Source organism: Mesoplodon bidens (assembly GCF_964165515.1).
Source record: "Mesoplodon bidens genome assembly, chromosome: 9".
In the NCBI taxonomy this organism is placed as follows: domain Eukaryota; kingdom Metazoa; phylum Chordata; class Mammalia; order Artiodactyla; family Ziphiidae; genus Mesoplodon; species Mesoplodon bidens.
The window spans coordinates 50,392,113-50,419,668 of NC_138166.1; the positions used below are offsets into that span (position 1 = coordinate 50,392,113).

Sequence of the window (27,556 nt, forward strand, 5' to 3'; positions counted from 1 at the left end):
TTGAAGAGAAAAAGACTACACTCCACTTCCTGGAAATACACATTTTTTAGTGGGTTATGTCATACAGGAACTGGGAATCAACTTGATTTGTGGAATGTTAAAGAAATTTACAAGTTAACTGATTCGAAACTGACATTTTGCAGCCAGGAGAAATGCTACTAATATAATACTTACCTTCCAAAGCCTGACTCACATGTCCCATTTTGGTACCCCCTGCAGAAATTAATCCCCCCATCCGCCCTCATTGTTTCCAGAGTAACTTCTTATTAATGTCTTTCATAATACTGCTTTCTATCTTGTTTGTAATTATGTAGGGGTTTTATTTATCAGGCTGTAAGCTCCTTGAAAGAGTTGGCCTTTGGGGTAGAAATTAATTTAGGACAGTCATCATAAGTCCGGACTCTAGTTGTGGCTGTAGTTGGTATAACATAGGGCCAAATGACTCGGCTTGTCTTCATCTGATAAGGGAGGGCTAAGTGCCCTTAACTGGGTGCCTCCTGCATGACCTTCAGGTGTCCTTAGGGAGTATTGGGTTCTTCCTGCTCAGTATACAGTCAGAGTGCACGTGTACCCGTGGAGAGGAAGGGTTGTTTATACCTATTTCTCTCAAGGGTGTAGAATCAAGATGTGGATGGCTACAGTGAATGCCTTAGACCCAGGCAGGACGGGCCCCTGGCCTGGGTTTCATGCTTTAGAGGAGCCTGCGCTGGCCCTGCTCCTGCCTTGCCTCCCTTGATGAGGCACAGAATCCAGTGTGCCTGAGACCCAGCCGCACTCAGGGCATTGGAATTCCCTGACTGAATGGGAACTGCACGGGCTCTTCTCAGTGCTTCCTCCTAACGGCAGATTGGGCCACCTGTGTCCTCACCCCATGCATAAGGGGCAGCAGTTTGCAGACATTGGGCAGAATGGGGACACACAGACTGGGGTGGCCATAAACACCGTGTGAGGAGGCCCCTTGTCCTGCAGGGAGGAGCTGGGGATGTGAAGAGAAGTGGGGCCTGTTACTCAGTGCCTGGCATGGGTTCTACTTATCAGAAGAGTTTCTGTGAAACCCTGAAAATCAACTTCTGTGACCTGTATTGAAATAGCTACATTTGTGGAAAACCAGAGAACAGGTTAGAGGGAGCTTCTTTCCAGTGCACGTAAGTGACATGTACGAACATGACCGATGTGATTATATATAATCTTTATGGCAGATGCATTTCAAGAATACAGACATACCTCGTTTTATTGCGCTCCACTTTATTGCATTTAGCAGACACTGCATTTTTTACAAATTGACGTATTGTGGCAACCCTGCATCATGGCGCCATCTTCCAACAGCACTTGCTCATTTAATGTCTCTGTGTCACATTTTGGTAATTCTAGCAGTATTTCAAACTTTTTCATTATTATATTTATTGTGGTGATCTGTGATTAGAGATCTTTGATGTTACTATTTCAAAAAGATTATGCGCTGCTGAAGGCAACATTTTTTAGCAATAAAGTATTATTTAAGTAAGGCATGTGCATTTTTTAAGACATAATGCTATTGCATACTTAATAGACTATAGTATAGTGTAAACACAACTTTTATGGGCACTGGAAACCAAGAAATTCATGGGACTCGCTTTATTGCCAATTCGCTTTATTGTGTGGTCTGATACCCAACCCATGATATCTCTGAGGTCTGCCTCTGTATGTTTATTCAATAGAATGACTATACAACTAACTAAAATTGTACTGAGAGTCATTCTCAAGTCAACATTTCTAAGAACTTCCCGTGTTGGATGCAGTGTGTAGTGCAACTCATTTTTGTCTGTCAGTATGAAAGGGAAGTAGAGACCAACCTCTGAGCGGGCAGGTTGGGTCATACCCAATCGCACACCCGCATCTGACACGGCAAGTCGTAGAAGCAGAGCCTGGCCCATCACCAGCAGCCCGACGATGACTCTGATCATCACGAAGCCCTATGAACAGCAGCTCAGGGAGAGAGCAGGCCTTGACTTCTCTGTTTATGATGAAAAATCCCTATTTTTTTTTTCCTGAACTGACCCATACAGCATGTAGGGTGATACTGTTGCCATTGGATTTGGTGGTTTGGGAACTCCTTACCAACCATCTCATTTTGAAAGTGGGGAAACTGAGACTCAGACGAACAGTTTGTAACCAGGTTAAGTCTGAATTCACCAAATAGATTATAAATGGCTTGGAGAGTACTAATGTTTATATTCTGGCTCTCGCCCATCCTCCCCTCTCCCTTCCTCTTCTCCCCATGGTGGGATCCAATACTTTAGAGGGTATCAAACTAGGTTCTGCAGACCTCTTGGGTTCTACAAAGGGTATGCAGAGATTCCACAAATATTCAACAGTCCATTTTTTTGAAACATGTTTTAAGTCTTATTAAAATTGTGATTAAAAAACAACTAGCTCATGTCATATTTTGACACAGTGGGGAACACTGAGGCATGAACTTGTACCTCCTGGTTAACCTGTTATTTATGTAGACCTCAGAATAAAACTTCTTTTGCCACAGTTGTGAATACTGGAACCTCTCGTAAATGTATCATTTCTTAGGAAAAATCAAGTGTTCTCTTGATTCACTCCTGTGTGTATCTGCTCCCTTAAAATCATCCAAGTGCCTGTTCACGACAGCGCACGCATCGTGCTATGCTCGCTGTATGACATAAGACCACTTTGGGGGCCGTTCAGAGCAGTGCCGGGGCTGACGTTTTTATATCCAGATGTAATTGCCAACGCCTGTGCAGTTAGAACCAGTCACTCCCCAGGACAACCACCGTGAAGCCACCTGTGGATAGAGAGAAGGCTGTACCTTAAAATGAGGTCATTCCTCTTGGGGCCTCAGTAACTTCACATGCTGGGATGAAGTCCAGGATTGGCCTGCCGTAAACCAATTTGTGTTCTGCAGTGAACAGTATTACAGTGACTTTTCAGTGTTTTTTTTGGAGGGCCTTTATACAATCATTAGACAAAGGAGAGAATTAGCATTTTTCCTCCAAATGCCTGTGCCTAACACACAGTTTGGAGAAAAAAATCCACTTTGTACCATAATGGAAGAGAGAGAATATTCTCCTGTCTTTTCAGTGACTTAGTAAAATTCTCACTGAGTGAATTACATTCCCCTTCGCCAAAGTTCTTTTTTTCCATATTATCTTTCCTATTAAAAGACATATGTCTTCATATGAAAACATTTTCCACTCTGTAGAAATAATCAAAAGATAACAAGTAAATAGTGAACATGGGAAGACTTTTGACAGCTCTACAAATTATAAAAGTTCACTCAGGGATTTTTTTATATGGAACTGATAAGATTCCCCAAATTGCCTTATTTAACATCATTCATTTATTTAGTACCACAAGAATCACAAAAAAACAAATTGCTTACATCCTCTCCTTATGCCTCTGGCAATAGATGGTTTCCTCTTCTAATGCCAGCATTGGTAGCGTTTAGTAAACATTAAAGAAACCTTGTGGATTCAGAAACTTTTTGATAATCCTGGGGTAGAAAATTAATGAAATGGAGTTGTGGCAGTCAGCCAACAAATATTGATCACTTTCCATGAGCCAAGCACTGTCAATGGACCTGAGGGACCATGGTGAAGAGAAGCGGACAAGGTCTCTGCTCTCATGGAGCTCATAATCACAATGGGGAAACAGATCTTAATCAAACAGTCACACAAAGAAATGTCTAGTTAGAAACAGAGACAAGTGCGATAAAGGAAAGGGACAGAGTTCTATGAGGCCCTGTGACTCCGAAGCCCTCGTGGGCTGGGGGTCAGGGAAGCCCTCCCTGCTCACCCACACCGGGATGTGAGATGCTCAGAGAGGTCACCAGCCCCCTACGCTCAGAACCTGCCTGGATGTGGGCCCCACGGATGTGCACATCATGCAGTCTGTGCTTATTTTCTCTGTTTCTGTTTGGAATAGTTCATTTGACAGCACCCAGTTGGCACCACCAAGTTGACAAAGTGAAGCAGGACCAGAGATCAGAGAACAATGTCATCTTTTACAGGAGAAAATAAATTGTTTATGCTTGTTTCCTCTTCGTGCGTGTTGTATTTACTATGGGGACCTGGCAGAGTTTGTGCCCCGGCTTGGGCAGCCGAGTTGCTCCCACAGAAGCCTGCAAAGGCTGCCAGTGAGTACTGAGTAAATCAAACCAAGAGCATGAACCGAGTATAACGGAAAAAACCCAAAGCCCTGTCGCCTCAGCACCTCAGTGCAAGTGCAGGACACACCTCAGAAGCCGAAAAGGCTCCTGTAACTCCCTTCCCACTCGACCTCTCCTTGCCATGACACAACCAGGTCTGTTTTGTGAAAACTTCCAGTTGCCAGTACATATTTCCTAGTTAACAATGGAGTGTTTGTGCCGCTTTCGTTTTCACTTTCACCAGTGAGGGAAGTAGAGCACAATGGGGCGGTGCACAGGGCTGGGGACAGGACACGTCTTCTCTCGGATTCCCAGGACTGGGTACGTGGAAAATGCCAGAGCCAAGACAAACAGGAAAACCCATCCAGATGCTCCGTTACGCGTTCTCGGTGGCAGTAAAACAACACACTTGGAGTTGCCATCTGAGAGGTTGGCTCTGCCCCTGCAGTAAAGGCAAATGCTGTTGACCACTGCGAGCATTGCTTCCATGTAGAAAGAGAATGTATTCCATGCAGCACAGGATGCTGCTGTAGGTGTGCGTGTGTGTGTGTGTGTGTGCGTGCGTGCGCGCGGGTGGGTATTTAATTGCTCCAAGTATACTTGTGAAGTTCATCAAACAACTGCTTTCCTTGTTTATAAAAGATAGTCATTCATTTGACTCACCTAATTCTAGCTCCTTCCTAAGTTGTCACTGTTGAGAATCAGTTCTGGACAAAAACAGTTTAACTGTATCGTTACTGCCTGGAGGATGTTTTACTCAGAGAAAGGACAGGATGTTCTTTTCTTCCTCCATACATCTGTTCAGCCAGCTAATGTCCTATCAAGGTATGATATAGACAGGGTCTGGTTGTCACCTGGTTGTTTACATTCCATCCTACAGACACCCTGTGTGATGCTATTCAAATTTCAGAAGCTTGGGCTTCCCTGGTGGCGCAGTGGCTGAGAGTCCGCCTGCCGATGCAGGGGACACGGGTTCATGCCCCGGTCCGGGAAGATCCCACATGCCGCAGAGCGGTTAGGCCCGTGAGCCATGGCCGCTGAGCCTGCGCATCCGGAGCCTGTGCTCCGCAACGGGAGAGACCACAACAGTGAGAGGCCCATGTACCGCAAAAAAAAAAAAAAAAAAAAAAAAAAAAAAATTCAGAAGCTTGAGGCCAAGTTTGAGTGTAAAGACCAAGTATTGTCTTAAGGTTGACGAGACCAAATGCTTTAAAGAAGTTTTGCAGCTGAAGGGTTTCTCAGAGATGCAGAAGATGGAAAAAATTTTGTTGCCTCTTCCACTTAACATTCTTATGGGAATATGCCTTCTGTGCTTGGTCAGGGACTAGTCTGTCAAACTGTGTTTAATGAGATAATTCCGTCTCCCCTAAATTTCCTTAACTCGTGTCCCGTTAGGTCCATTCAGTGGAGTATGAGACACAGTCCTTGGAATTGAATATAAAACAGTGTCTCTATAACTTGGATTTTTACATCCTCTTTAATTCTTGGGATGTGTGCGCTTCTCGTCTTTTACAGGTGTCACTGCTTACTTCCTTGTATGGAAGGGAAAGGTGGCAGTATCTTCATTTTGCTTGGGCTTTGCTAGTCTCCTAGTGCAAGTTCCTGAGTTGAGATGTGTCACTGAAATTCTGTTACATTGGCCATAGCCATTTTTATTTGCGCAACTCCAATGTTGTACTACTTTTGTGTTTCCCACAGTGCCTTTCTGGCACATGGTAGGCACTTGATAAATACATGGTGAATGAATGAAATGAATCCTCCTGATTCTCCAGTGCCTAAAGAATGAATTCCAGCTCTGTAGCATGGCATGCAGAGGGGGTTTTGCAGTGCAGCCCCAACCTACCCCTCTGTACTCTCACTCCCACCCAGAAATCACCCCCATACACATAAAGGCATATTCCTTATCATCTAACACCATCAGATTTCTCACTACTCTTTAAGTTCTTTCACAACTCCCTACTTTCACAAATGAATGAATTTCCAACTCTGCTTTTTCCATGTTGCTGCTGGGGGTCATTGCATCATCACTGATAAGCATCTAAAGATTTGTTTGTTTGTTTGTTTGTTTTAGGTTCAGCTTTCAGCTAAATCTTCTCAGTTGCCCACAGCATCACTCCCTAATAGTAACTGGAGCTCTGAGGGAGTAACAGTTACACTTTGAATATCTGTCTGGGCAGCCAGTCCTAACCTTCAGATAATTCTTGTTCTTCATCCCTACTTATTCGAGATGACAAGCCTTCCTACACCTCCCCAACTTGTGCACTTAACATTTTCTATATGGTATGTTTAAATTAAAAATTAAGACCTTTGGGATCTTTGAAGGAATCGTAATGTCACAGGAAAAGGTTGAAAATGTCTGCATTATTGTTTCTTTTGGTCATTTTATTTAGTCCACTTGGGTTCTTGAGAAGATTAAGTACGTGTTTCTCTTAATTTGTATAGGTCTCTCCAAAAGTTCAGCTCAGACTATTTTTTTTTCTTTTGCGGTACGCGGGCCTCTCACTGTTGTGGCCTCTCCCGTTGCGGAGCACAGGCTCCGGACGTGCAGGCTCAGCGGCCATGGCTCACGGGCCCAGCCACTCCGTGGTATGTGGGATCCTCCCGGACCGGGGCACGAGCCCGTGTCCCCTGCATCGGCAGGCGGACTCCCAACCACTGCGCCACTGGGGAAGCCCCAGCTCAGACTTTCATACAATTGCTTTGTCATGCTGGATTTTCTTTCATATTGTATTGACTTTATTACTGATATTTCGAACGTGTTTCTCAGTGATGCCCTTTGGGCTGCTGAACGGTTCCTCTTGCTGCTACCACCTTCTGTTTCCCTTTTCTCTAGGGATTGAAACACAGGGTGAGTAACATTGTGGCACCCAACATCTGTAAGGATACTTACGATTTTTAAGTCCCTCATAAATTTGAATGTTAAACTTTACAGTTGGCTTTGGAGGAATAATCTACCTTCAGGTCTCAGGGAAACATCCAAAAGAAGGAAGGGGAAAGTGTAGGAAAATTGACTTTAGCACTGCTCTTATATTTATTTTGAAGGCTGGCAGCATCTAAAAGTTGGTCTGTAAATTTAACAACTCAACCATAAAAACCCCAAAATAAAGGAGAAAAATCTCTACTGCTTCTAGGTTTGGGTACTAACATAAAGTTACAAGATTTCTCTTCAGCCATTTAACAATTTTTTTTTAAATTTCTAAAGCTATCCTTCCCTTTCTTCTTTACCATTTTTATTTTGATGAATTACTTTTTAAAGGTCACGATGCTTTGAAATGTATGGACATGTTTTCTGAACACTGTTACTGTTGATAGATTCCACGGTGACGCTACGGCTATCTGCACCTTATGTAACGCTGGATGATTTCAGTGAGGTGGGGACCGCACATGGTATCAGTTCTTGTGGGAAAATATGCTTCAGTGGCTTACTGGCACTGCTCTTGGAATGTGGCATTTAAAAGTACCTTTTTACAGTGGGAAAGAATTCTGTCAAGAATAAACAGTCTGACCTTGTTAAATGGGCCAAAGTTGGTCTGTAACCTAGTTCCAGAAAACTAGCTTTTACTAGTTTAGAAAAAGCAGATGAGAAAAATTACAACTAAAACTTTCTAAAGAATGGAAAAAGTTCCTATGAAGAATATAAAATAAGTTCCAGAAATGAGGGTCTTCATATATACTCATGAAAATGTCTTTACTGGACTATAAAATCCCATTTTTCCCGAGTGGATGAAAGATGAGGACTACAGCTCATCAGAAAAGCAGATTTTCTTTTTTCCTGGAAAGACAAGACTGACTTATTGAAAGGAGCTGTGGGAGGGGCCTTGTAGCATGGACCAACCGTGGGAAACCAGCCGGCTTGGGGAGATGAAGAAGTAAAAATTGCCTCTGACTCCCCATTGCCCACAGGTTAAAAAGTCTCTGTACTCTGAGCTGTGGGTTGCAGCAGTCTGTTCCTCACCTTTCTCTCCATCCCTTCTCTCCCACCCACCTCAAACCCACCCCCACACACCCATGCTCTTGCCACTCCAGACCTCCTTCCTCTTGCTTGAAGGGATATGCCATTAGATTTTGTACCTCTAGGCCATTAGATCTTCTCTCTGCTTACACTGCCTTTCCCCTTTTCAGCCTAACAAACTCCTACTCAATCTTCAAGACTCAGGGCAAATACCACTTCCTCCCAGAAGTCAGCCTGACTCTCTAGGATAAAGTTAGGCACTTCTTCTGTGTATCTTTGATTTGCCTCTAATATAGTAGCTATCATATGATAGTGTCCCCATGGGTTTGCCATCTATTTTATTTTTATTTTTATTTATTTATTTTTTCTGTACGTGGGCCTCTCACTGTTGTGGCCTCTCCCATTGCGGAGCACAGGCTCCGGACACACAGGCTCCGCGGCCATGGCTCATGGGCCCAGCCGCTTCGCGGCATGTGGGATCTTCCCGAACCGGGGCACACACCCGTGTCCCCTGCATCGGCAGGCGGATTTTCAACCACTGTGCCACCAGAGAAGCCCTGCCATCTATTTTAAAAAGAATAACATTGTAATATTCGCTGTAGCACTTAAGGTAGCACGACACAGGCATGTGGTATTGCTCTGTGAGTGTTTGTAGTGTGTGTGTGTGTGTGTGTGAGATGAAATAAGAGGTTTCTGCGTAGAGGAGGTAGAGGGAGGCTGGCTTGGGTGGGGAGACTGAGTGAGACTGAGAAAGGGGTGCTTCCCCCCAAACATCAGCTTTCCTGAAACGTGTCACTACAGCCTGCATCTGCATCCATTTTGAAATTTCAGTGTCAGGAACAAAACTTGTTTTATTAATCACTTTCATTGCTAAATCCTGTGTTTATATTTAAAGATGTTCTGAAAAAAGAACATTTCACTGCTTTTACTCAGATGCATGACTGTCAAGTAGTTGGTTGGTTGGATGTTGTCTGAGTGGGCTACATATCAAGGATGGTGGTTCTAGTCACAACCACTTATAATGTTAAACAACTAATCTATCAGTAATAACTTAAATTGAGGAAAATTTTTAATGAGTTATAGTAAAAACTAGACTTTGTGTTCTAAAAAAATGTGTAAGTTAAAAAAAAACTTTGTGGGCTTCCCTGGTGGCGCAGTGGTTGAGAGTCCGCCTGCCAATGCAGGAGACACGGGTTCGTGCCCCAGTCCGGGAAGATCCCACATGCCGCGGAGCGGCTGGGCCCGTGAGCCATGGCCGCTGAGCCTGCGCGTCCGGAGCCTGTGCTCCGCAGCGGGAGAGGCCACAACAGTGAGAGGCCCGCGTACCACACAAAAAAAAAAAAAAAAAAAACTTTGTAAGTTAAAAAACTGTAAGTTAAAAAAACTGTGCAAGTTAAAAAAACTAAGTTAAAAAAAAACTAATGTGTAAAATAGATAAATAATCAAGTACTTTGCAGATGGGCGTATGGCAAGGTTTTTCAAAAGTAGCCTCTGCAATCGAAACTAAAATTTAATAGATTAAAATTCATTTTCTGAAGCCTTTCCAAGATTATATATATCATGTAAAACTACTTATTCTCTCTGACCACTCTAGTTCTTACTGGTTCTTACATACAAAGGTAGTTAAAAAAAAAAAAAAAGCCAAAATAGTCCATTGTGAACTTATTTTTTTCTTAATTAATTAATTTCTTTATTTTTGGCTGCATTGGGCCTTCATTGCCGTGCACGGGCTTTCTCTAGTTGCGGCCAGTGGGAGCTAGTCTTCGTTGTGGTTTGTGTGTTTCTCAGTGCAATGGTTTCTCTTGTTGCGGAACACGGGCTCTAGGCATGCCGGCTCAGTAGTTGTGGTGCACAGGCTTAGTTGCTCCACGGCCTGTGGGATCTTCCTGGAGCAGGGATTGAACCCGTGTCCCCTGCATTGGCAGGCGGATTCTTAACCACTGCGCCACCAGGGAAGCCCCATTGTGAATTTAAAAGTGTTACCACCCAGGAAAAATAGAGACTCACGTGTTCCTTTTGTACCTGAACACAAATTGGCCACTATCATCATGGCTTTTACTGGCATGTTGAGGTTAAAAATGTAGCACAACATTTAGGATTTTGACAATATTGAGTAAACAATCCATTGAAGTGAGAAAAGCATCTTCACGTTTGAACTTTCTTTAATAATGTTATAGTAAATCAAAATATAATCTTTGGGGACGTCCCTGGTGGCATCACACCTTCATGGTGTGAATATACGTAATAGTTTTACCTAGTCTCCTGGGATGGACCTTTGGGGAGTTTCTCTTTTGGGGCTACAGTGAACATCCTGGGCTTATATCTTTTCACCCAAATACTAATATTTTTGTAGGATAAGTTTCAAGAAAGGGCATTACCAAGACAAAAGGTAAAGAGTATGCACATTTTTTTTCTTTTTTTATGTTCAGTTTTATAAGAAACTCCCTAACTGTCTTCCAGAGTGGCTGTACTATTTTGTACTATCACCACCCTCAACAGTGAGTGAGAGTTCCTGTTGCTGCACATCCTCATCAGCGTTTGGTGTTGTCAGTGTGTTAGATCTTGGCCCTTCTAGTAAGTGTGTAGTGGTATTTCATTGCTGTTTTAATGAGCATGCACATTTCAAACTCTGATAATGCCAAATTGTTCTCCCAAAGGATTTCGCTTTCCCTCCTTGCCTCTTAACAGAACGTGACTGAGCTCTCTGCCTCCTCTCTTCTCAGTGTCTCTGGTGATCACCTTTGCTGGCCCTTCCTAATCCTCTTGCCCACCAAGAAAGCATCCTGAATGTTCCCACCTCAGCCCTTTCACAGATCTCACCCAGGTCCACCACTTGAACTCTCACGCCTGTGCAGAGACCTCCCAGTTGTCAGCTGGGCCTAGGGTCCCCTCTGAGCATCAGACCCTCAATCCCGCTTTTCCCTTCACGTCGCCACCTGATGTCCCATGGGCAGCAGAAACATAACATGACCAAAATGTCACTCATTAGCTTCTCCTGGCCCAGGCAATTCTGCTTCATTTTCCTTTCTTTAGTTTTATTATTAATAATCACCAAAACTGGAACCTCAGGTTTTTTTCTGGATTCATTTGTGTCAACATGCACTTGGCTACAGGTTCTGAATATTCGATCAGTTATATCTTGAATAATAGTAATTTTTAAATCTGACCTAAGAAATCTGGAGATAAATAATTCTGCAATTAGTGCAGTTGCTCAGTGGTATCATCTTGAGTCCTATAACCAATTATTAGGAAAATTCCATTCTCCCCTCCTCAGTGAATGATGTTTTCCCTCGTGGTCTCAAGACGACTGCTGCATCTTCAGGCATTACATCCTCATACGACAGTGGTCTAAGCAGTGAGTAAGGGAGCCGGGGCCAAAAAGGGTTTCACTGCCTTTTTGATCAGGGAAGACAGTCTTTTCCTAAAGCTTTCTTCAGACTTTCACTTACTTTTCACTTACTCCCAGAACTGGACCAGATACCTACCCACAGACCCATCACATTGCAGGTAAGCATTTTTTTTTGCTACCCAAGGAAAATCAGGTTGCGTTAGGGAGAGAGGGAATGTCTGCTCCTTGACAACCAACAAGGACAGGCCTTCATTGATCTAGGAAACTCCCCAAAGCAACAGGGCCACTCTATAGGTAGAAACTTGTGCTCCTGGTTCCTGTCAGGGGCGCACAGATATATTCAGTGATCTCTAATAAAATAGTTTATACAGTATGGTGCCTTTTTTCCTTAGTGCTCCACACATGTTAAAAGCAGAAAGCTTTAGAAGTTTATGGGGATGTTGATTAGGCGAAGAATGCAGGCTTCCTACTGTCACCAGGAATATAATATTTTAGGTTCTTTAATAGCAGTAATTAGCAAACATTTGGGGAGCACTGGCAATCTACAAATAATCTACAAGTGACATCTCCACATGCAAACTTGATTGGGTATGTCAGAAGCTAAGGACAGTTTTTAAAACAGTGAAGTAGCAAGAAATAGTCTGTTAAACTAATTACTTTTTAAAGGACATTAATTTCATTAATACATTATTTAGATATATTACTGTAATATATCAATATTTATATTACAAGCATATCTCAGAGATTTTGCAGGTCTGGTTCCAGACCACTTCAGTAAAGCAAGTATTACAATAAAGCTAGTCACACAAATTTTTTGGTTTCCCAATACATCTAAAAGTTATGTTTACACTACACTGCAGTTGTTAAGTGTGCAGTAGCATTATGTCTAAAAAAATGTACATACCTTTATTAAAAAACACTTCATTCCTGGGAATTCCCTGGCGATCCAGTGGTTAGGGCTTGGCACTTTCATGCTTTCACTGCTGTGGCCCAGGTTCGATCCCTGGTCGTGGAACTAAGACCTCGCAAGCCATACGGCATGGCCAAAAAACAAACAAATAATTCATTGCTAAAAAATGCTAACCAACACCTTGAGCCTTCAGTGAGTCATAATCTTTGTCACTAGTAACATCAAAGATCACCGATCACATAACAAATATAATAATGATGAAAAGGTTTGAAATACTTTGAGAATTACCAAAATGTGACAGAGACATGACGTGAGCAAATGCTGTTGGAAAAATGGTGCCAATAAGACTTGCTCAACTCAGGGTTGCCACAAACCTTCAGTTTGTTAAAAAAAAAATGCAGTATCTGTGAAGCGCAATAAAATGAGGTATGCCTGTAGCTAGCTAATATATTTATTAGTTATTAATATACTTACATGTGTTTTTTAAAGTACTACTACTTACTTTTAAAAACATATGTATGCATAAATCTGAAGTTGCCTCTACTTCTCTATTCTAACCAAATAAACCTAGGTGAATCAGGAGGCAAGCATTGTTAGCCATGGGAGGGTCAGGGAATGCTTCACAGGGGAGGTGATTTTTGAGCCAGGCCTTCAAGAACGAGGAGGAGTTTGCCTGGCAAGCAAAAGAGATAGGTGCCCTCTAGGTACAGAATTGGGAAAGAGCAGAACACATGCACAAAAAAGTGAGAAGTACGTGGGTTGATGCGCAGGGTGTCTTGGGAGAACATGATCAAACTCTTTCTTTGTTTTTAGTTGTCTTTTTTTTTTAAGATGTTGGAGGTAGGAGTTAATTAATTAATTTTTTACTGTGTTTCGTCTTCGTTTCTGTGCGAGGGCTTTCTCTAGTTGTGGCAAGCGGGGGCCACTCTTCATCGCGGTGCGCAGGCCTCTCACTATCACGGCCTCTCTTGTTGCGGAGCACAGGCTCCAGACGCGCAGGCTCAGTAGTTGTGGCTCACGGGCCTAGTTGCTCCGCGGCATGTGGGATCCTCCCAGACCAGGGCTCGAACCCGTGTCCCCTGCATTAGCAGGCAGATTCTCAACCACTGCGCCACCAGGGAAGCCCCTCTTTCTTTGTTTTTAAGGCTTCATTTTTTTTTTCAAAAGATCACTCTAATGCAATGTGATGAATGAATTGATAGGAGGCTTTGGCATAAATTAAGAAATTGCTGGCAGGGAGAACAGAGTGGAGGCTGTTTTAAAAGAGATATATGATGAGGGGCTGAGTGAAGGCAGGAAAGAGAAGAGATAGAAACTATAAATGGAGATATAGAGAAAAGTAAGGAAAACACATCACAGGCCAAAGTCTGATATGAAATTTACCTATGGGAAAAAAAGAAATAATGTTCATTTAAATTGAATAAATATCTGTGGTCATAATCCTCTTCGTATTACACTGTTGTGGATAATGATGTAGACACATAACTCAAGACATAGCAGCCGATATCGATATAATCATTACTATTTTTGTTGGCAGTGGTATAAATATATATGGTAATTTTTCTTGATGTGATGAACATTTCCATTCAAAATGGAATAGATGGTGTAATGTAGAATCTGCATGAGACATCTCACTAGTAGTTGTGTGAATCAGAAATTTTCCAATGGTTTAATGTTTCTCCCAATTGTAATTAAGATGAATCTATCATAAAATGGCTTTTTTCATTTACAAACAGAGCCTTTTTCTAAAAATACATCTTTTGGGCCTCCCTGGTGGCGCAGTGGTTGAGAGTCCGCCTGCCGATGCAGGGGATACGGGTTCGTGCCCCGGTCTGGGAGGATCCCATATGCCGCGGAGCGGCTGGGCCTGTGAGCCGTGGCCGCTGGGCCTGCGCGTCCGGAGCCTGTGCTCCGCAACGGGAGAGGCCACAACAGTGAGAGGCCCGCATACCACAAAAAGAAAAAAAAAAAAAAAAAATACATCTTTTCATCAGGATTTAAATGATACGTGCTTTATTTAGCTTATTGGGCTGAAAGACCCAATAACATGGTTATAGTGTATCTAATCAGCCACCTGTCTTTCTGTTTCTCCTTTTTCATCCCCATAATCCAGCTTTTGCTAAAGTTGGCAAATTATATACCTCACATGTGGTCATTATGTGACCAAACCGTAATGAAGGTTATGTAATGTAAATGGCCACAAAATGCCGTTATTTACTCTTTTCATTAGACAACAAGCACCTTGAGGGAAGAAACCGGACATCACATATATTATGCTCACTAAATAGTAGTTGCTAATGATGATGTGCTTTTAAGATCTTTGTGTCCATTTTAAATGTAATATATCCTCATTACGGGCAAATTTGTGTGGTCTCGGTTTATCTCCTTCTTCATTCTCTTGGTCCATCCAGCTTGTTCATTCATTTCAAAAAAAATGGTACCATGGATTTACTTTTCAGTTTTCAATGTCAGAAAGTCAAAGCAGGGTTTGAAAGAAAGATGTCCATAAATAAAGGTGTAAAATTAAATTAAAATTTAGCCATCACCACCATGTGTCCACCTCCTCCCAAATATCATACACTTGATAATGGCTGTTTCTCTTAAAAGAACATTGTCACTTTCTTGAGGCTAGATGTTAAATTGGAAGCATTCGAGAAGATACCAGAATTTCAGAATTTAAACATCGTATGCCTGGAGTTCTTTTTTATGTTGCATTGGTTTATCGTGTGTGTGTGTTTTCTATATCTCATCAGGTATTGGTGAATAAATAGTTCACACCCTCCCAAGAGAATAAGTTCTTTCTTTTCTTTAAACAGTGACTCCATTGATCCTGTTTTAGAATTTCTTCCCTTGTTTCTCTCTTCCTTCTTGGCAACCTTGGTTTTGAAGTCTTAAATTGATTCAGGTGTTCCTGGAATATTCCTTTTTCTCTTCTACCATTTTCAACTACAGGCAGCGAGACTTTTTTTCCAAAAATCTTGCTTCATTCAAGAAGCAGTGTACAGCACAGCCCATTGTCTAAAGGGACAAATTCTGGAACCTACTTAACAAGCTTTATGAATTTAAATAAATTCTTTAGGCTTCTCTGTGTTTCTTATTTGTTAAAATGAGAAACATTATTTCTCAAAATAACCGCACCTACCTTATAGGATTGTTGTGGGAATTAAATAAATTCATACGTGAAAAGAATTAGTACTTGGTGTAGTTCTATAACAGAATTACATAGTAGTAGGATTCATCTTTGCATGTAAACATGAAGACAGGCACAGAAATGAGTATAACTAATTAAACCATTTTCCTACTACTAACCAGTTATTACCTAGGGACCACTCATATTATAGTTTAGGTTACTAACATCTCAGGGAGACAATTCTCTCCTTTTTCATTATTATCTGTTTCTCACAAGGGAGAATGTTTCTAATACTCCTGAAATGAGTATGTTGAGGAAATCTTTCTTTCCACTATCAGCATTTTTTAAACAGTGCTGAAGTTAAAATATATTCTTTCTAAGAGTATACACGTACCTGGTCCTTGAATACAAGAAATTGAATATGCAAATCCAAACAGTTGCAGAATTTTTACTAAGAGACTAAGAATGGGTGCATGTGTTATTGTGAACGAACTGCAGAGACAGTGTAAACCCTCTAGCTTCCAGGCATTCTCTCTCTCTCAGTGTGAGATTGCGGAGTCCCAGAAATCCAATGCTGTTTTTTTCAGTTCTTACAAGCTGCTTACTTTCACCTGCCAGGCAGGTAGAGGGTAGAGAAGAGAAACTGAGTTTTGACCGTGAAGCACAAACCTACATGATTGTACTTTTCTTCTTTACCACCTGTAGGACAGACTCTAGAAAGATAAGAAAAAATTTTCTCAGGAAGGACATGTTCTGTATTTAATCTCTGTAGAGGGAAGGTAGATGACTGAAAACCAACATTCCTAAATTATGAAAGTAAATTCCTTTCCTTACTGTAGTCAAAATGGGCCTTTTTAGACTAAACCATTTTGTATTCCAGTTATCACTATCTCCTGGGTGTAGGTGCTCAGTAGTTAATATTCAGAAAGTTTCATTTCCCAAATAGGTTAGATTCTTCCCCGGTCAATAAGTGACTCATTGTACCAACCACGGATTAGTAATTAATGTCACAAATAACACACACTTCTTCCCCATAGTCTGCTTAAGATGTGTCACATAAGAACTCTTCCAGCTGTTAACCTTTCAAAAATATTAGTTAAAAGAAATTCCTGAGGCTTTCAGCCCAGCCCTTGTATAACCTGCACTGTCTTGTTTTGTTTTACAAAGCCACGCAGGAATGCCCCCCATTCACAAAAGGAGTTGGTACATAAGTGAATAACTCAATCTGTACATTCAATCTGCCATTCATGGAATTTGTGTGTGGCATTTTATACAATTGCTTACTCTCTAATTTAGGTTTTTTTAAAGAACATTTGTCTTAGTATTGCTCTTACCTACCTCGTGCCTGATGCAGGATTCTGATTAAACCATGATACAATTTCTGAAGAAAATGTACTCTGCCTTTTCTTGAATTCAAAGTAAAGGTGTGGCTTGGCCACAGGAGCAGTGTTGTGTGGAAATGTAATTCAGGAGCTTCTGCAACCTGATCTCACTGGGATCCAGCTCTCTTAAGACACTTCCTGCTCTGAGCTCCCATCACATTTCTGAAGCCACCCAATTCAGCCTTTACGTGAAGGCTTTCACTCTCTATTTACGTTTCATGTGACTTCCATTTTTTTCATGCTGCTCAGAGCTCCTTGAGATTCGTAACAATGACTCTTTGCTAAGCATGCCTAGCGTCATTAGTGTGGACCAGAAACTGTGGAGATGGTTGCTTGGTGAATATGCTGTTCTGCTCTTGGTGCTGATAGGACATTGTAGTGAAAATACCACTACTATTCCAGATATTTTATTACTATTAATGTGTATATGTAGATTCTAAATACAGAATACACTCATGAGGTAGACATTTTCAGATAAAAACCAAGAGAGTTTACCTCCACCTTGTCACTAAAGGAACTTCTAAGGGACATACTTCAAAAAGAACAAAACTATCTTAAAAGGAATGTCTGAGATGCAAGAAAGAATGGTGAATACGTAAATTGGTAAACATGTCCAAATAAATTGTTAATCACAGTAAATGTACAAAACTCACCGGTTAAAAGATGGAGAATGTTAGGTTGGATTTTAAAAATACTTACCAAATACCAACTCTGTGATTTTTCAAGAAACACCCCAAATTTTGATCCTCTGACAGTGAGAGTGTAAAGTGGTACACTACTTTGGAAAATGATTTGACATTAACTGTGTAGTTCAGCATGCTCATACCGTGAAGCCTTGCAATTCCATGCCTAGTTACATACTTCAGAGAAATTTGTGCACATGTGCACCAAGAGTCACATTCAGGAATATTCATAGCAGCATTGTGTGTAATAGCAAAAAACTGAGACAACCCAAATGTTCACAGACAAAAGAATGGTTAAATCGACTTGGTATATTCACACAGTAGCATTATCCAGCAGTGAAAATGAAAATGAATGAACTATTGCTGTAGGCAATAACATGGGTGAATCTTAGAAACAGTATTGAGTAAAAAAAAAAAAAAAAAAAACGAAGATAGTTATAAAGTATACGAAATTTTATAAACTTCAGAAACAAGTAATACAAAATATTATATTATCTAGGCATATTTATGTGATAAAAACAACATTTCTTTACAGCAAGGAAATGAAAAACACTGGGGGCACAGAGGGCTAAGGAGGCAAGAGGACAGAATTAGAAGGAGCGTAAAAGAGCACAGGGAGGGGGGGCTCCTACCTCGAGCTAGTCCGCAGACCGTGTCGGAGCCGAGCCCTGCTGATCAGCATGATCACGGACGTGCAGCTCGCCATCTTCGCCAACATGCTGGGCGTGTCGCTCTTCCTGCTTGTCGTTCTCTATCACTACGTGGCTGTCAACAATCCCAAGAAGCAGGAATGAAAGTGGCGCTTTCTCTGCCCCAGAGTTCCAGGACATAGTCTGAGGCAAGATGGAGGGTGTGAGGGGCCTTCACACTTCACTTCATCCCTTCTGCCCATCACAACATACAAAGCAACTACACCTGGATTTTTCCAAACAACTTTTATTTCCTCAAAGTCTTCCTTAACCTTATGGAACAAGAAGCTGCCAGTGAATAGGGCCCAGCATAGGGCTACTTTATTTTCTACTCCCTCCCCCCAATATAAAAATATAGATTTTTTTTGTGGTCCCCCCCCAAAAAAAAGAACACAGCGGGGAGCAGGGCTCCGAGTACCCGAATAGCTATAAAATCCCTAGAGCCTTGCTGTGACCTCTGTGGGCTCTTGTGTAGACTCATGTTCTTATTTAAAATGATTTCTTAAATTTTTGCTATATGATTTCTGCTGTACAGGCACTGAATTGAGAGTGTAGAAATTGATTAGACAGATAAAAATCTCACTCCTGTGGGGAAGATGAATGGGATACATAAGTAAAACCATTATACACAGTCATCCCTCCGTATCCTCGCGGGAACTGTTCGCAGGTCCACCCCCCCCGCCCCCGCCACCATCACCACCGTGGATACCAAAATCCACGGATGCTCGAGTCCCTTGTATAAAATACATAGTACAGTCACCCACCGTATCCACAGATGCAGAACGGAGGGCCGATTGTAATTGCAGGTTGGAGGCACTGTGAGGGATTAAAGTATGACAGACCAGACATGTATTTACAAGAAGCAGGGTGGTCAGAGAAGGTGTCTTATTAAGGAAGTGAGAGGCAGAACGAGGCTAAGATGTGGAACGGAGCATTCCGGGCAGAGGGGATGGTGAATTCACAGGCCCTCTGGCAGGAGGGAGTGTGGACTGTCCAAAGAAAGCAAGGTCACTGTGGCTGATGCAGAGTGAGTGGGCCGGAGAGGGATCAAGGCTGAGATCAGGGAGGTAGTCCCGGGTCCCTCTCTGGGGTCCTCAAAAAAGTGTTTGCATGTGTTCTTAAGTATAATAGGAAGCCATCTGAGGGCTTTGAATAAGGGGCCTAGTCCATATTAGAAGCAGAGACTCTGAAAGGAGTTAGGCTGAAAAACACAGACAGTGATAACAGCAGGAAAACAGACAACTGGTAATGGGATACAAGCAAGAAAAATTTTAAATGATTAAAGTGATATATTTTCAGAGCTCGAAGAGAGAAACTTAAGTAATCTGGGAAATTTTGTTATATTTAAGTCTTCATTCATCTTCCCAGATAAATAAGATGTTAAATAAGATGTTACTTGTATACCTACTCACTCACACTCAACACATACTCTTTTCATTAACACATCCATGTCATAAAAATGGGACATTTTTATTCAGAGAACTGAGAATACTTACTTTGTGCTTTAATTACTTAACTTTAAATGATAATGTAATGATTTATGAGGTCATTTAAAATGTATTTTTGCCCATCCTGAGATTTGCAATATGTGTGTGACATGAGTAGTAGTATCATTAAGTATTATGTAGTATAAAAAGAGACTTATTTAAAAACCTGCTATTACTCGTTACTAAATGAAGTTCAGCTGAGAATTATTTATGATGAGAAGTGGATTTACTGTGCCTAATGGGTTTTAAGCTCCAGAGCCCCTAACTTGCAGATACACACACACACACACACACACACACACACACACGCCCAAGGCCATGGGAAAGGCCCCAGCAATGTGTGCATATGGTGTTTTTCTGTTGGTTTTTTTTTTTTTTTTTTTTGCAGAAGTAAGCTGTTCTAAATGCAATTGACTAACCCTCTGCTCCTCCACCTTGTCACACTTTCTCTCATCTCAGGTAGCACGAGAGTGCTTCTCATTCTGGGTGCTATTAACCCTTCAGTTTCCTACAGGTAGCCTTCTCCCACCGTGCTACTGCAGTAGATATTTAAAGCCCTTATCTTGCTTAGCATCATCCAGTACACATCTGCTTCTCTCTTCTTTACTTCTTATAAATATCCACCTGGGCTTCTGTGACACAGAGTTTCCTGCTTTCCATCCTGCCTGTCTCACTCCTCTTTGCAGAGTGCCCTCGTCTGCCTTCCCCCGGCTTCTGTCCTACGTGCGCTCTCTGGCTCAGCGATCTCCTCTACTTCCTAGGGATGATCCCGGAGGAAGAGAGCTCATCTTCTTTCCAACTCAGTCCATTCCCTTGAGCCCCAGACCTGCATATGCAAGTGGACATCTTCACAAATAGCAAGCTTGCGAGTGACATTTGCCTTTTGGGTCCCCATTCAGGTCGATGGCCCCACCATCCACCCTGTCACCCAGGCCAGAAACCTGGGACTTATCCCAGATTTCTCTCCCTGTCTGCTTCATTTGACTCATTTAAAATTATTCCTCCTGCTTCTCCTCCCCTCACTGCTGTAGGTTGGTAGGTCCTCCTCCCGAGGCAGCCTGATCATTGCAGCTTTTATATATATATATATATATATATATATATATATATATATATATATATATATTTGTTTCTTTATCTATGGCTGTGTTGGGTCTTCGTTGCTGTGCGTGGGCTTTCTCTAGTTGCGGCAAGCGGGGGGGGGCCACTCCTTGCTGCGGTGTGGTGGCCTCTCCTGCCGCGGAGCACGGGCTCTAGGCACACAGGTCTCAGTAAGTTGTGGCTCGTGGGCTCCAGAGCATGGGCTCAGCAGTTGTGGCACACAGGCTCAGTTGCTCTGTGGCATGTGGGATCTTCCCGGACCAAAATTTATGAAACCAGCACTTGCAAAGTACTTTTTAGACCTTATCTCATATGTTTCTCCAGGTGTCCTGTGAAATAGGTGCTATGAATTTCCCATTTTGCAGGTAAGGAAACAAAGGCATGGAGAGGCTAATATATTTAGCCAAGTGATATAGCTCCCACAAGAGGAACCAGGATTTGAAGCCAGGCTCTTAAATCATGTCCCTCTACCCGGTGCAGGAACTTATGCAACTGATAGTTACCTGTCTGCCTCCCCTGCTCAACTGTGCGCTTTTGCGAGCAGAGTTGGTATCTTCAGTAATCTTCACATCATCTTTATAGCCGGGATCCAGCGCTTTTCACATAGTAGGTACGTTAGTATCTGTATGAACAAATGAATGAATCATTGAAGTGACTTTGTATATGTCTCATAAACTGCATGAGAAGTGATACCAAGAGGATGTGGTACATTTGTATTTCACCCACGTGTATTTTGTCCACGAGGCTCTAACAGAAGTAAAAATGTCATTACTGCCTTTATCTGAGAAACTTAGGTGAAAGAACTTAAACACTGAGCTTTAAAAGCCATTCTTATTCCTGTTACCAATGGACATTATTAATATTTATAGGAAGCAACCTATCTTTTTAAGGGTTCATCATGTGCTGGTAGCTAACAGCATCAGCAGTTTAATTATTGACTTATTCCAGATCTAGAGCAGACAGACTTCCTAGCACTTTGAGAACTGTTGGCCACTTTAAATGTCAGCCTTGCTTTTTACAAGGGATCTTAAACAAGTGTAAGCTCTCCATCTTCCGATGGTAAACTAGTTTATCAGTTAAAATGGAAGGGAGGCTTCTCAGCCCAGATGAAGTTGGCAAGGTTACTCATCTTGCATATATCAAATGTATGCATAAGAAAGATTTCAGTTGCTATTTCAAACGCAAAAACAATATGCTTAAAATATAGGTATGGGCACACTGCAGTTTCTGGAGCTGTCCTCACAGAGAATCACTGAAACATGGCCTCCAGTGTTCTTTGTAATAGTAACATGCTTATTTCATAAACCAGAACCCATATAGGAGAAAAGCTTTCTCCCCGCATGCAAAGGTTTATAACTGAATGAAAAAAAATCAATTAATTACATGAATATTAAGAGGTTACTTATCTATTATAACATTGGGCCACAAGTTGACTAATTAAAAGGAATGCGGGTTGGAAAGCTGCCACAAATCTGCTCCTTTCATTTAGAGGGCCACAGGCTGAAGCCAGTGATTGTGCGTGACAGACTCTGGGAACAATGGTGCAGCGCACAGACCGTCCAGATGAAGCATGCTCGTCTGAATTACACCGACGACGGGGTGGCCTACAGGCAAACAAAATGGTTAAACAATACATAATCAAGTTTTTATTTGGTATTTCCTGCGAGGCTATACCAGTTGCCAGGGAGTGTACTGTATTTTCTTCTTCGGCTGTAGTAATTGTTGACCATAGCTGGCACAGCACCAAACAGGGACAGATAAGGGGGAAAATGGCATCTGGACATTCAAGCCCCAAGTGTACTGGGGGGAGAAAAAAAGCACAAAAAAATTACAGCATATATCAGGAATTTTCCAGCTAACGATGTGAGGATGTGGTGGCGCGAGGGAAAAAGAGCCCAACTGAGCTCGCTTTGTTCACTGAGAGACGCCCCCCCGTAACATTCCTTTTAGCTGTGCATATTTTGGCTTCATTTGTACAGTTTTAACTTTATACTGTGTGTGGAGAAGCTCAGTTGTAACTGGTTGTTCCTAATAATTATAGTGCAATAATTAAAGTTCATGGATAGCTGTTATGTTCTTAGCCATTTAGAAGCCGCTTCGAAAACCAAGTCTAAGCCAGAAACTTCTTTTAAGTGACATTTCATGACTGTATAAAGGATGGCAACAATTATTTCTTTGATTTAGCAACAATGTTTTTTAAAGACAAGATTCATTTATGGAGACAAGTGAGAAACAATGTCTTTAAAACTTGGGCTACGGGGGGGCGGGGGCAGACGAGGAGTGATGAGATCGTGTAGCCTGCAAATAAAATATTTCCCAACTGGTTTGTAAAACATGAAAATCTGTGATAGGGACAATCCCCTTTGCCACTTTTAGAATCCATTTAAAATGCAAAAGTAATATATAAATATTCATAAATCTTTTGCAGACACAAAGTATGGCAATTTCGTGACCTCGATTAGAAAGCATATGTTACTGTTTGAATTGAGTAATAAAATGAAAAATCTCCAACTGAACACAGCTCCCTTGAAAGATGGATCAGCCTTGGGGTCTCCAGTAATAATAATAATGATGATGATGATGATGATGATGATGATATATACTGAACCATTAGAGCTGTGAAATATGCTTGCTAGGGGCTTCTTTTGCAGTGGTGGTTATCTCTCTGCCTGTATGGCTGTCAGGCCCAGTGGTTACACCTGCAGCCTCTGGGGTTTCTGCATTTGAATTCTAGCTCTGACATGTGGCTGGCTATAGTTATTAACATGTTCTGCACATCAGTTTCCTACCTTGAATATGGGTAAAACATGCAGTGCCTACCTCACAAGTTATTACAGGATTTAAATGACATAAAATTTGTAAAGTTTTTAGTGAAGTGCCAAACATAAGGAAAACCCACAATAAACTTTGGCTGTTATTACATCGCCTCTGTTGTGAAGCTCTGCGGTTTCTTTTAGCTTCTCGAAATATTTCTAGTTGGTGTCTGCATTAGACTTGAATGTATTTACTTAATCACCATTGATTTCTACAATAGAACAGGTTGTTTGGTCTGTAATGAAAGCCAAGATAGTGGTTTTGATTACTCTTAAACGTTCTTGGAGAAGCTGAAATTTTAATACATGTTTTCAGAAGCACTTATTAAGACCCAATTATGAGTTGAGAAAAACTAAAGAACAGTATTCTCAAATAATGTCATTCTTCTAGAGATGGACTTCTAACCACAGGGTACACATACTTGATGATGTTATAGACAGCTGCCTGGTAACACAGAGGCCATGACTTCATCTCCAAATGCTGAGAAAATCCTCTCTTATTACTGTCTCATATTTGATTGAATGATTTTCATAAGACTTATTTTAATAACTTTTGTGCATTTCAGTTACATCTTCTGGTGTTTGTTGTTTTTCACTTTCATCTCCAGAAGTCTTAACCCTTAACCTTAAACACATGTTAGGGATTCATAGACTCTGGATATTAGAATTGCACAATTCATTTCAACACCCCAGGAATTCAGTGTCCTGTCCGTTCAGTAAAGGGACGACATTATTAATGGTGATCAATGTATAGGTACCAAACATTTTTAAATCCACAAAACTTCTTGTAGACCAAAGCATTTGTTAAAATAGACATGTGTCCTCGACATCAGACCAGTTTTTCTCAAAGTAAATCTTATGTCCTGAAAACATTTTGAGGTCTTAAATAATATTACTATTGAATAACATCTTTTGAGTCATCTAGGAAAGACTGTAATAAAACCTACACATATGTGGTAAGTGTTTTTTATGGGATCTTTACATCTTAGCATTAGGAATAAAAGATTATTAATTCTCCTCCACCGAAATAGTATCAACTGTGATAATAAGTTGAATGTGGTCAGCTTTAACTTAAAACTGGAAAACTCCCTTTCCGTTTCTACAATTGGCCTTTTCTCTTCAGCTGCTTTCTAAGTTGGGCTGTTAGCAATTTAGCCTGTCTTTAATTTTAAGCACCATTCTTCCAGTCCGGAGATCCCTATAGGAAGCCCCACTCTCATAGCCTCGCCTCTCATTGGCTAGCTGGGAAAAGAGCATTTCTGCATAAATTGGATGCTTCCTTCTCCCCGGGAGACCAAATATGCTCATGTTTCACAATCCCCCGGTTTGTAAGCTTGAGTCCATTGCCTGAAGCTGGAAACTTTCACTTTGTAGAGCACAGCACACATCGAAATCCAGATCCAATACCCCTGACGCACCCATGAGTCCGATAGCAGATTGAATACATGTTTCTCAATCCAGTGTTTCTGAGCTGCTCTGACTGAAATCAGAAACCGATGTGCGTGAGAGAGGTATCCTTCAAAGAAAGGTATTTCCTTTGTGCAGCCCCAGTGCACACAGAATCCAAGGGGTTAACCTGAGAGCTGCTTTGAAAACAGAGGCGAAGGTCACTGGCGGCAACAGCAAAGACTTTTAAAGCCTGCCATCCTGAGCCTTTCACCCTGCCTTTCCCACCCAGGGGATTGTAAACATTGGCTCCCGGCCACCATGTCCCACAGCACAGAACTTCTCTGTGCTTTCAGCATATACATTTATGCTTTTTTATGGAAGCTGAAGCAAAGGCGCGTTCTTGCTGTGAGCACAGAGAACATGTTTCTGGTCAGGGAAAGGAGAGGGATCCTGTCCCCCCTGGAATGTGGAAGCATGCAGATATGCTTATTTAGCGGTGCTTCACATGGAACTTAGCTGCCGCTCTTAGTATGACTTTCTCAAGTCAAAAGAATGTGTAGAATGCTGTCACTTAATCAGAAGCCAGAAGAGCTCTTTTATCTGCCATTTGTTAGTAACTAGCAATATCGCCCTTATCTCTTTGTCCTTTAGCTCAATCCAGTGCCCTCGGATATGAGAACTGGTAACATGAAAGCACTTTTTACCTTGAGCATTGCTTCTTGTTTTTCTTTTTTAAAACTTCAGAGTTCTTTAATCACCAAGAAAGAAGTTGTAGGATCGTTTGTGGTTTTTTTTTTAAATTTATATAAAGTTGTCTTAGTCCTAGGACCATTGTTGTTTGGTGATGTTTAAAAGAAACCAAGATGATTCATATATTTACCTGGTTCTTCAAAAGTCTGTTATCCATATAACTTATAAATAACCTTCACTGATTCAGTTGCATGAAAACAGAATGGAATTTCCAGAAATATTATATGTAGCTTAAATTTCTCCCTCCTCAATGTTTTAATATGTTGTGTGTGGGAGGTTACTATCCTTCCGTCTATTTTAAGTAATTTCATGTAATTTCAGTCATTTGATATAATAGTTTTTCTCTTCAGTGATTTCTAAAGACACAAACGGAAAGCTCATTTTGATCAATCTGTATGTTATAATAGGTCAGGGCAGAAAAAAATATACCCCATACCATTCTTTTGTTTTGTTTGTTTGTTTCATTTTGTTTTGTTTTCTTGAAGTGACTGTATTTCAGAGGCAGGCATATAAAGTCTTACCCTTTCTTCTGAAATGGCTTCTCTGAGCACATTTTGGCATAAATTTGGATGCTTGCCTACAGAAAGGTCAGTCACTAAACATTCCTGTTTGTGTGATGATGCTTCATTCTGAAAAGCCCTACAACAGCCCTACCGCATTGCACAGACATGCAGACAGGACTCTGCTCTAGCCTGTAGCTGCAGCTGATAGGAGGTGTGTGGCTTTGCCTTTTGCCTTTCAGCCGAAATGCCTCTTAAAGGTTCTTCACAGTCTCTTCTGGAATTCCAGTTTTGCTTTATGGAATCACAGAATCTGTTGTGTACTTATAAATGTCCTTCACGTTTTCCTCTTGATCAAAGTTCCATTTCTCTAAATGGGAAGGTTCTATGAACAGCATCACTGACCCGGATGTATGGGTCCACGGTACCATGTCCAGGTAGTGTCACTGAGCATGTAGAATTTATTTATTCTTGATTCTTGGATTCCAGGGTTGGAAGGACTTTAAAAGTAATCTGACATGACCTTCCGATTTTATAATTGAGGAAATGGGGGCCCAATGATATAAAATTACTTTTTTTCAAGACAATACACAGAGATTATTTAGGGGTATACCTGGAACTCAAACCCAGATCTCCAAAGCTCAGTCCAGGACTGTTTCTCTTACTCCATCCAGGCTTGTACCCCCTGTACTGTGTGATGAGTTCACTGACGACCAAATATGGGATTAATAAATGCTGATATTCACATCATGGGTGCACCTCAGCAGGTTGAAGTTGGCGTAAGTGATTATGAACAGATCTTTTGTACACTGAGCTGGAAGTAACATGAAGTCTTGGTCACTACTTGTTCCTAAGGCATCTGGGGACTAGCATTTCAACTCTTTAGCTCATCAGCTTCTCATGCCTCAATTTTACTGTGATAAGTTTCTCTCAATTTCTGTAGAATCCTCTTTTTCTCTTGCCTATTTAACAGGTCTTCAAGTAAGGCTGACTCTACATTACTACAGGGAACTCTACATCAAAGCTGACAATATAACCAAAGCTATACATGGAGGCTTTTATGAGAGCACTAAATGCTTTTATGACTAGATAAGAAAGATTGAATATAACTGTAAAAGCCGCAATCCAAGGACCATAAAAGAAAAGGAATTCTTTTCAACAGGCATCTATTGAATTTACTGTTTTTTAAAGACAAATGTTATATCTACTCATTATGAAAAATAGAAATATTGTTGAAGTACATAAGGATTAATTAATTAATTAGAAAA

General features: G+C 41.3%; 2 protein-coding genes across 6 annotated transcripts in view; both read left to right on the top strand.

Annotated features, from left to right (window-relative positions):
• Positions 1-27,556, top strand: part of CDK6 (cyclin dependent kinase 6) — a 237,006-nt gene that overhangs the window by 114,932 nt on the left and 94,518 nt on the right. The gene's annotated exons all lie outside the window — the stretch shown is intronic.
• On the top strand, positions 18,155-18,621 carry LOC308622456 (dolichyl-diphosphooligosaccharide--protein glycosyltransferase subunit 4). The gene has a single exon (XM_081243903.1). The coding sequence runs from the start codon at positions 18,240-18,242 to the stop codon at positions 18,351-18,353; it is 114 nt and encodes a 37-aa protein (XP_081100029.1). The 5' UTR covers positions 18,155-18,239; the 3' UTR covers positions 18,354-18,621.